The 10,409-nt window shown below is 48.3% G+C and overlaps 1 protein-coding gene across 2 annotated transcripts; it reads right to left on the reverse strand.

The window, feature by feature from the left end:
* Positions 1-5,935: 5,935 nt before the first annotated feature.
* Positions 5,936-8,681, reverse strand: LOC115561433 (uncharacterized). 2 transcript variants are annotated; one of them, XM_030381479.1, is made up of 4 exons: positions 8,570-8,681; positions 7,637-8,282; positions 6,858-6,925; positions 5,936-6,694 (listed from the first exon to the last, which is right to left on the reverse strand). In XM_030381479.1, exons 2-4 carry the CDS (start codon positions 7,843-7,845, stop codon positions 6,669-6,671), a joined length of 303 nt encoding a protein of 100 aa, XP_030237339.1. In that variant the 5' UTR covers positions 7,846-8,282; positions 8,570-8,681; the 3' UTR covers positions 5,936-6,668. The 2 variants fall into 2 exon arrangements, with proteins under 2 accessions (XP_030237339.1, XP_030237338.1); XM_030381478.1 differs by lacking the exon at positions 5,936-6,694 and having other exon boundaries at positions 6,711-6,925.
* Positions 8,682-10,409: the final 1,728 nt, after the last annotated feature.

Consider the following 10,409-nt stretch of genomic DNA (forward strand, 5'->3'; position numbering starts at 1 on the left):
TGGCCTAAAACGGAATACAAATGAATTATTCTAGGACAGGCTTTCAGGATCAATTCAGAGGTTCAACTGTTCGGGATTCATTTTGCTTAGCCAGTGAAAGTGATCAGCTGTAGATTCCACACTGTTAAAAATACTTCACTATAAGCCCTCCAAATAATTCAGCAGGATTGCATTACTGCCACAAGCATGCGCTAAGGTCCCTGCCAGTGTTTTTCTATTCTGATGTTTGTGGATGAATCTTTCAGCTACACCTTTGTTACATTTCCTTGCGATGGTTTGCTGGTTTAACTATACAGCAATACATCAAATTATGTAATATGACCATGTGTCCGTTGCGTCCCTCCGTATGTTTCTCGCATAACCCTGCAGGCTGCATAAGAATTGCAATCCGCGCTATAAGACGCCCATATGGTCGTAAAGTAGTCTGCCCCATGGTCTTATTGTAGGACTGTTGTTCAAAATCGAATTACTCTGCCTGTATCTTTCTGTATTGAAGCCTATTCATTTATTTATTTCAGCAGGTATTAAAATTGTATACCTGATTTCAGACCTGATTTAAACAGCTGTTATTGAGAAATATCTGATTTCAAAAGTGTTGTTATTGAGAGATTTGCACACATCGTCGGGCCAAGTTCCAAATCGAAGGTCTGCTTGATTGATGACTTGTATTTCTACTTTTCATGTATTTGCAATGCACTCGCTCAGCCTGTTGTTAAATTGTTGTTAGATTGTTAAACTAAGAAATAACTTCCCTATAATGTCGAATTTGTCCATTGACATTTTTGACTTTGCAGAGTTGGTGTTTCCATTTCACATAGGCTATTCTAATTAGCCCGACATCATATGACGAGTGTTGCGGATGGCACTTCAAAAGCGTGCAGCAACATTAGGCTATTAGTTTATTTTTAATTCTTACTCTGTGGTGGTTAACATAATTCACCCACGGAACTATGGGAGGGGGGCGTGTTTAGCACGGACCCTTTTGGCAGACGGAGCGACCATCCAGTTCAGTCCGGTTTGACTTTCCGAATGTACGTTTTATTGTGTTGTGTTCATTAAAACTTAGTGCTGGATACTCCGCCTCCGACTCCCTTCTCTCGGCACTACACTGGTGACCCCGACGTAGGTCTCGCTGAAGCTTCAGGGACCAAAACGAACATGGCGAATAATGCTTTTATTAAGTTGCCGGAGTTCTGGGAGTTTTCACCGACGGCGTGGTTCGCTCAGACGGAGGCGCAGTTCGCCATCCGTGACATCACGGACGACACCACCCGCTACTACCACGTCGTGTCGGCGCTGGGGAGATCCACTGCGACCCGGGCGGCGAATTTCATAGCGAATCCCCCGGACCACGGCAAGTACAGGGACCTCAAAGCCTTCCTCTTGAAGACTTTTGGGCTGCCGCAGTCAGAGCGGGCCCAACGGTGGTTGGCTATTCGGGGCCTCGGGGACAGCAAACCCTCTGAGCATATGGAGATGATGCTCAACCTGCTGGGTGCGGAAGAACCTAACTTCCTCTTCACTGTTCCTCCAACACATGCCACCGCAGGTCCGGACGGCGCTCGCGGGCACGAGGATTACTGAGCCAAGCGCGTTGGCGGAGGAAGCCAACCGTTTTTTCCTGGCTGCTCAGAGTTTCGCACCTGAAGTGCTAGCCCAACACGCAGTGCCTACCCACCGGACAGTGACAGGCTAACCAACAGAGCCCCAGTGGCCACCGATGGCCGTGCCAGCAATCGTATGTGCTATTTTCACGCGTGTTTCGGCGCTAAGGCAAAGAGGTGCCGGTCCCCGTGCAACTTCAAACCGACGGGAAACGCCAAGGCTTGCGCTCATTAGTGGCCGTGAGTGCAGGCACGTCAACCCGGCTATTGTTCATCAGGGACACTCTCTCCGGCCGTGAGTTTCTTTGCGACACCGGCGCTCAGAGGAGCGTCGTGCCGGCTACGGTGGAGGACACCGCCCCTGGCGTCCACGGTCCACAGTTGAGGTCCGCTAACGACACACCCATCCGCACGTATGGTACAAAGACTGCAGACCTGTGCTTTGGAGGCCAGCGATTCAGGTGGGATTTTGTCACGGCCGACATCTCCTTTCCCCTCCTCGGCACGGATTTCCTTTGTGCGCACAATCTGCTGGTAGACGTAAAAATGAAACCGCCTGGTGGACGCACGGACGTTCTCCTCGTTTGAATGTGCCCGCGGACTCCCCAGCTCCCTCTCAGAGGGGGACGAATATCAACGCCTGCTCAGGGAGTTCCCCGGTATAACCCGACCTACCTTTTCCGCGGTCACAGCGAAACATGGTGTAGAGCATCATATAGACACCAAGGGCCCACCCCGTCTACGCTAGGGCCCGACGACTTAACCCCGACAGGCTGAAGGTCGCTAGGTCGGAGTTCGCCAACATGGAGCGCCTGGGCATCAGCCGCCGCTCGGACAGCCCCTGGGCCTCACCACTCCACATCGTTCCCAAGCCAGATGGCGGGTGGCGACCTTGTGGGGATTACCACCGCCTGAACGACGCTACCACGCCCGACCGCTACCCAATCCCGCACATCCAGGACTTCTCAGCACACCTGGCGGGCAAGCGGGTCTTCTCAAAGGTGGACCTGGGGCGCGGTTACCACCAGGTGCCGGTGCATCCCTCGGGCATCGCCAAGACGGCGGTGGTGACGCCGTTCGGGTTATTCGAGTTCCTGCGTATGCCGTTCGGACTCAAGAACGCAGCTCAGACCTTCCAGCGGTTAATGGACTCGGCGCTCAGGGAGATGCCCTTCATTTTCATTTATTTGGACGACATCCTGGTCGCCTCCGAAAAGGAGCACCAGGGTCACCTATGCGACCTCTTCATGAGGCTCGACCAGCACGGACTAATCACCAACCCGGCGAAGTGCCTGTTCGGGTTGTCCTCCATCCACTTCCTGGGGCCTCTCATCAACAAAGATGGGGCCGCCCCTCTTCCGTCGAAGGTGGAGGCGATTTCTGCTTTCCCCCGCCCACACACAGCTCGGGTGCTCTGGGAATTCCTGGGGATGGTGACGTTTTACCACCGGTTCATCCGCCAGGCGGCTGACGTCATGCGCCCGCTGTACGGAGCTCTCAAGGACAAGTCCCCTGGCCAGGCTGTCGACTGGACGGCGGAGAGGGAGAAGGCGTTCGAGGCCACGAAGGCCGCCTTGGGCCAAGCCGCCATGTTGGCCCATCCGTCGCATGATGCCCCCATCGCCATCACCACCGACGCGTCTGACTACGCCGTCGGCGCAGTGCACGAACAATGGGTCGATGGTGCCTGGCAGCCGCTCGCCTTTTTCAGTCGCCAGTTGACCCCCAGGGAGCTCAAATACAGCACGTTCGACAGGGAACTCCTTGGACTCTGGCTGGCGATCCGCCATTTCCGGTTCCTCCTGGAAGGACGAGAGTTCGCGGCTTTCGTGGACCACAAGCCTCTGACATTCTGCATGTCCAAGGTGGCGGAGCGGTGGTCTGCCCGCCAGCAGCGTCAGCTTGCGTACATCTCTGAGTACACCACGGACATCCAACACATTGCTGGCAAGTCCAACGTGGTCGCAGAACAGTCATCGGGGCCGTCCAACTGGGCCTGGATTACGTCTGCATGAGCGTGGACCAGGCCTCCGACCATGGGGTCCAGGCCCTGAGGGATTCGGACACGGGATTGCGCCTGGAGGAGGTCGTGGTTGGCAGCTCGGACGTGAGGCTATGGTGCGACGTCTCCACAGGCCAGCCTCGACCGCTAGTCCCAGTGTCCTGGCGCCGGCCCGTTTTTGAGGCGTTGCATCGCCTTTCCCACCCTGGCAGGAAACCATCAGTGAAATTGGTTTCCCAGAGGTTTGTGTGGCAGGGGCTTAGAAAGGACGTTAGTGCTTGGGTCAGCTCATGCGTTGACTTTCAACGGTCCAAGGTGCACCGCCATATTAAGGCCCCCCTTGGAGAGTTTACTGTTCCCGAAAGGAGGTTCGACCACGTCAACGTCGACCTGGTGGGACCGCTTCCCTCCTCTCACGGGTTCACCTACCTCTTCACCATGGTCGACAGGACGAACCGCTGGCCTGAAAATGTTCCCCTCTCCTCGACGTCGGCTTCTGACGTGGCGCGCACGTTCATCGGCACATGGGTCGCGCGCTTTGGGATTCCTTCAGACCTCTCCTCGGACCGGGGCTCGCAGTTCACCTCGGAGCTCTCAATTAGTTTAGTTAACATCATGTTTTAATGTCGCTCAAAATGTACATGTTAAAAATATATATAAATTGTGGGTGTGGTCATACGCCAGTAGTTTCTGCCCCACCGAAATGAAGGGGCACCGCACGCTACTGGAACTGATTGTTGTGCTTTTTGTGGTCTTAGTGAAACAGCCTTGCCTTGGAGTTGGAGAAGTTGGAGTGATTGTGTGAATGTTCGAGAGAGCGCACCTGCCGTGGTGATGTTTGGCTTGTTGTGGGCTTATATGTGATCAATGATGTATGTCTGATCGTATTAGCTGTAGATGGATGATTAAATAATGTCACAAGATCGGTCATACTGCAGGCTCTCATTTGCAAGTGCACTGTGCCCGTCTCCGATATGCTATATACCTGTCATTTATTCACTTCATGTTCTTCTGAGTGCGCAAGAATAGTGCCTATTATTGTCATGTTTGCATTGTAATGCACAACTTTGCCTCTCCCTGTTATAAAATAACGTGCATCCCAACAACTTCAGCCAATGCAGGCTCCTATGTCAGTGTTGCTTTACCAGTGTGTTCAAAGTGTTTGCGTGTGTGTGTGTTGTCATGTAGGCTATAGATATAGATTGATTGTCTTGGCTTGCATCCAGAGCCGGCCCTGGGCGTAGGCAGTATAGGCATATATCTATATATCTATATATATATATATATATATATATATATATATATATATATATATATATATATATAACTTCTTTTTTTTACCAGTGGTACTACTATTATTACGAAATATTATTTAAGCCCACAGCAACATAAAGTCATAGCAAAGACTGTTAAATAATGGAGAAGCCTTTTTTCTGGGTGCCTGCCTGATCGTTGCTCTGTACCTCCCTATGGCCCCAGCTCAGCTCCCTGTGGCCCCAGCTCAGCTCCCTGTGGCCCCCACTCAGCTCCCTGTGGCCCCCACTCAGCTCCCTGTGGCCCCCGCTCAGCTCCCTGTGGCCCCCACTCAGCTCCCTATGGCCCCCGCTCAGCTCCCTGTGGCCCCTGCTCAGCTCCCTGTGGCCCCCACTCAGCTCCCTGTGGCCCCCGCTCAGCTCCCTCAGCTCCCTATGGCCCCCACTCAGCTCCCTGTGGCCCCCGCTCAGCTCCCTATGGCCCCCACTCAGCTCCCTGTGGCCCCCGCTCAGCTCCCTATGGCCCCCACTCAGCTCCCTGTGGCCCCCACTCAGCTCCCTGTGGCCCCCGCTCAGCTCCCTGTGGCCCCCCCGCTCAGCTCCCTCAGCTCCCTGTGGCCCCCACTCAGCTCCCATTGGCTCCTGCAGAATGTTCCACGGCCACTAAAGCTTTAAGTGAGCAAAATAAATTCTGTTGCCCTCATTGCAAGTTGATTTTAAACAAAAGAAACTTCAAAACACACTGCAGGAGAAAACACACCAACCTCCTTGAGTCGATAACGAAGGACAGATTTTTGGCCTGTCAGTGTATCGATGGTACACATGGTGCGTTTGCAGTTGAAAAATCTTTTTGTTGTCCTGCAACACCCATACATGTAATCAAGAATATGTGGGGGCCAGCACAGAAGATCATCTGTGAGGTCGACCAGTGTCGTTTGAACGCTGACTTTGCTCAAAGGAGCGGGATGTTGCCTTTCGATTGCCACCACATCCAATCATTGGTGTCAGAAATAATGATAACTGACATTAGGAGCATGTATAGCTAACCTACTACATTTCTTTAACACAACAATGTAGTTTCACAGGTGGTTGGGCAGTTATCACTTGCCCATGTGGGGATGTGTTTTCAGTCAAATTCAACCTTAGAGCAGAGAGTCCACGTGACTTTGTGGATCTCTTGCTGTCCTGGAAACACCTCCCCAATGTGGCTTTGTATGATTATGCCAGGGGTCTGGCACTGCATGCCAACCGCAGGCAGCCAGGAATATTTGTCCCTTTTCAGGGAAGGTTACTGGATCGCACCCCAGAGAACGTGAAGCAGGCCTCAGAGGGAAAGGTCCATGTCAACTTGCCTTGGATGAAATTTAAAAAAAAAAGCCAGCTGACAAAGATGGTCACCCTCTCACTGGATCCTCACAGTATTTTGCTTCGAACGATGTGTTCCACCGGGGGAATAGCAAAGACCAGTGTGAGGTTCTAAGAAAGCTGGAGCTTGTGCCTGAACTTGCTGGTCTTATTAACGGCCAGTGTGCGGAGCAGCTGTTTCAGGGATGAGAAAAAACAACAACTTTTTAAATCAGACAACCCCATCAACACACATTTTTCTACAAAGAAAAATTCTCCACCATTACAACTTGGCAAGGAACCAAAAAATCAAAAATCAGTACAGCAAGATTGTTCCTCCAGATGTTTCATTGCAGTTTGACAGCCATGGAAGGGTAGTCTTAGGTATGGGATTGAATATTTATGCACATTTGTCGTCTTCATCTACTTTAGACAATAACGGTTTTTGCACGTTTTTCCTATAGCTCACTCCCCATCAGCCGTGATGTCAACTGGGTCATCAGGGAAAGAACAAGAGGAGTCTCAAGAGTGTGATCGATGGCTCTATTTTGCAAATCATTCAAATGAGAAATTTCACACATCATTTTATTTTTCGGTTGTTGCTTTCTACACTAGTAAATGATGACAGTGAGCAGAGACCTAATGGAGACTTACCTAGTCTCCACAAGTTTTCAGCACACAGAGCATACTGGGGACAGAAACTCCAAGACAGCCAGGAACAACTGGTAGGGGGAGAGTGGGGTAAAGTGAGACATTTTTTACATTTGCTCCCCTCTAAGCAAGCTAAAATTACATATCTGTAAAATTTACACATTTCCCATTAATTCAGGATGTTTCCTAGCAATGGAAATGATCAGAATGTATTCAGGACGAAGGGCAGTGAAAATATGATTGTTTTATAAAAAGTGGTCTTGTGTCTCACTTTACCCCATCTTAGGGGTAAACTGAGACAGACCAGCGAAATCAAGGGGGTAAAGTGAATCAGTTGGGGGTAAACTGATCCACTTACTTTATCCACTCTGAAACTACCATAATAACACATGTTGTAACAGTTAGAATCCTGACAGCTCCTGTGTTTGGTTGCAAAGTTAAACATGACAAAGTCACCCACGGACAGATCTGTGTTTCCTGGATCATTTCCCTCATCCTCAGAGCTCTCTTCGTCAGACACATCATCAAGTGGGACAGGGACATCACCCTCCTCAGAGCTGCTAACTACGATTTTCTTTTTGGGTGCTTTCTTTTTCGGTTTTCCCTTTTCTTTGCCATTTTGCTTTTTCCCTGCCGGTTTCTTTTGACTTTCTTTATAAGCCTTTTCAATTGCTTGCTTCTCAGGAGTATCAGTTATGATGGCTGTCTTCACACGCTTTCGTTTGGTTTGTGTTCTGGGGGAACATTTGGGAAGTGGTACGATTTCGTGAGGAGACACATACCCAGGTCGGTTGGGAACACGTGGCACATCTGTCAGCTGGCGGGGCACAGCCATGTGGACCATCTGCAGCGGGTGGACCAGCTGCAGTGGGTGGACCATCCGGATCATCTGCAGTGGCAGGCTGCAGCTCAGGGTTTGGCCGGTCTGACACCATGGATGGTGCAAACGCTCCATCAGGGAAAATGTCTCGGTTATATGGGAAAATCCCATTGGACCTAAATCCAGAAGTGATGTTGCGTGGTGTCACTGCTGACATGAAGGCCTCATTCACAGGTCGTGCAATCTGGTAGATGGAGACTGTTTTTCCAGGGTTAGATCTCATCCACCCATCAAGAGCTTGGCTGTATTGGGTCTTGAACGGGCCATACAGGGTCACGTCGAGAGGCTGCATGCGATGGGATGTGTGGGGAGGGAGAGTGAGCAGAACAATACCGTTGCTCTTGGCTATTTCTACTGCTTTGAGTGAGATGTGAGCCTTAAAATTATCCAGGATAAGCAGCATGGGACGGTCAGGGGTGCAGTTAGTGTGCTGTATCAGGTGATCAAGGAACTCAGGCCAGGTGTCTTCATTCATCCATCCCGTTCTGGTGGAGGTACTTTTGGCTCCTTGAGGTGCTCCTATCATGAAGTAGTCCTTAAACTTAACTCTGGGGAAGACAAACTAAGTGAGACCCTGTCTCACTTTACCCCGCAGCATTTGTCTCACTTTCCCCCACCATCACCATTTTAGAAAAAACGACCTCTCTTAGTAATTCAGGCTAATCTTCAGCTAGCATCATTACATGGTTTTATATGTTGGTAGTTCATCAACATGTATGATATAAGTTTTTCTACCTGAATCAATTAGCTTTGGCACAACAGTTGATTAAGTTGATAGCAAGAAAATTTACTTTTACATGCAAAAAAAATATTTTTGTGAAAAATACATGCTTACCACAGCCCCAGGAGGTTCTCTCCTTCATGGCCAAGGGGACATGGAAGGGGCTTGAAAACATAATGGTCACATGACCACAAATGTGTACCATTGCCTAGATACAGGGGGTGTCTCACATTACCCAATGTCTCACATTACCCCGTTCTCCCAAGTTAACCATTGTGCGACTGTTTTTATCTATGAATGTCACTCATATAATCATACATGTATAAAGACTTTGTTTTCTTCCACTAGCTGTCTTATGTCTTGGATGAGACCAAAAGTCACACTCAGCACCTTGAAATGGTGAACAACATCATCCTGACCTTTTTTGACTTTTGAAGTCTGGGTTTGCAGCGGGACATGGAGGGAACGGTAGGCATAGAGAATGTGCTGTGCTGATATGGTTTATGTAATATTTTTCCAAATCGTTCCATAATTTGTGTTTGCGTGTTCTACTAGATCCTGAACTCTTGTCTCAAAATGATTGAGAAGGTAGTGTAGCTCCTGTGAAATATTTAATTAAAAATTATTGGATAGTCTAGTTCAATAGTCAATATATTTTGACAGTAAGAGATTTAGCAAACTTTCTCTGTTATAGAGAGTAGAGAACCTGTTTGCTGCAGACAGCTATGTCATTTCCTCTTGGTTCCCACCATCATTGAGGAACCCCATGGATCATCTTCCGGTAATTTATTTAAAAGTTTTGCTTTATTGAGTGAAGCTTGAGCATTGAATATTCAGCTATTGTTGTCTTTTTACAGGATAATGCAGCCAGTCTACAGTGGATTATTCTCCCAGTGTCCGTACCTGGACATTGGACACTCTGTGTAAATACCTTTATATTTCCTTCCTTTTTTTTCTTTACACAACAAGTTGCTCATTGCTGATTTTAATGTTTTTCTATAATTAAATGCATGTCTGCTCTGTTTGGATTCCAGGAACATTACACAACTCACTGCAACTGGTTATATTTGAGTTTAAATATTTAATAGATACTGAGGCCACAGGCTAGGGAGATTTTCTTCCTAGATTCCCTCTAGGGCAGAGGTTGGAGAGATGGGAGTACAGGTGAGAGGTCATGAGATTAATTAGTCTTGTAGTGTCAACTATTGCTAGACTAAAGCGTAATCCCTCCACTTATTTCAATTATCTGTTTTACATCTTGCATTGTGATTGTGCCTATAAGAACCGCAATCTGTTTCCATTCTAGACGCTGGGAAATGGACAGAACTGGAAACCGGGAACAGGGTTACTTACCTTGATACTTGGCCATTGGCTAGGGAGATTTTTCTTCCTAGATTCTCTCTGGGGCAGCGGTTGGAGAGATGAGAGTAGAACCAGTCTATTCAGGTTTTAAGGGCACCTCACATCCTATCTGGACAGTGGTAGTTCTGTTTTAAAGCACTTGTCCTTGTGTTTGTTTTAATCAATGGTTCTGTTTTTATTTGATCTAAAATATTCCATTCCATATTCCAACTATTTTGATTCCTTAAACATATGGAAACAGAACTATTTATCTTTTTTGAGACGGGCAGTTCTGTTTAAGCTCGTTATGAAAACTTTTTTATTTGAAGTTCCAACCTCTTCCTTATTCAGTTCAAGCTTTGTTCCAAGCGTTTATGCATGCTTTTCAATCAAATGTTGAATGAAGTTGAGTTACTTTTATTTACTTTGCTTATTATTTGTACAGACACGTTGCTCACAGCCTCTCTTCTGGCCCCTGGAGAGAGCTTGGTGTGAATGATGTCCAGGTGAGACATTACATAATAGCATTTGCTAACTTTTTACTATTTTCTTGCCATACTTTTATTAAAATACATTGTTCACACCTCAGGGCCTAACAAAGCAAGGGTGCTCC

This window comes from Gadus morhua, chromosome 16, assembly GCF_902167405.1.
Source record: "Gadus morhua chromosome 16, gadMor3.0, whole genome shotgun sequence".
Classification (NCBI taxonomy): Eukaryota; Metazoa; Chordata; class Actinopteri; order Gadiformes; family Gadidae; genus Gadus; species Gadus morhua.

Bases quoted from the DNA above. Each gene is read 5' to 3' on its own strand.
- LOC115561433 (XM_030381478.1), bottom strand. From the start codon at position 8,260: ATGATAGGAGCACCTCAAGGAGCCAAAAGTACCTCCACCAGAACGGGA. The intron at 6,926-7,636 runs GTATGTGTCTCC...TCCCCCTACCAG, and splicing joins CGTGTTCCCAACCGACCTGG to TTGTTCCTGGCTGTCTTGGA.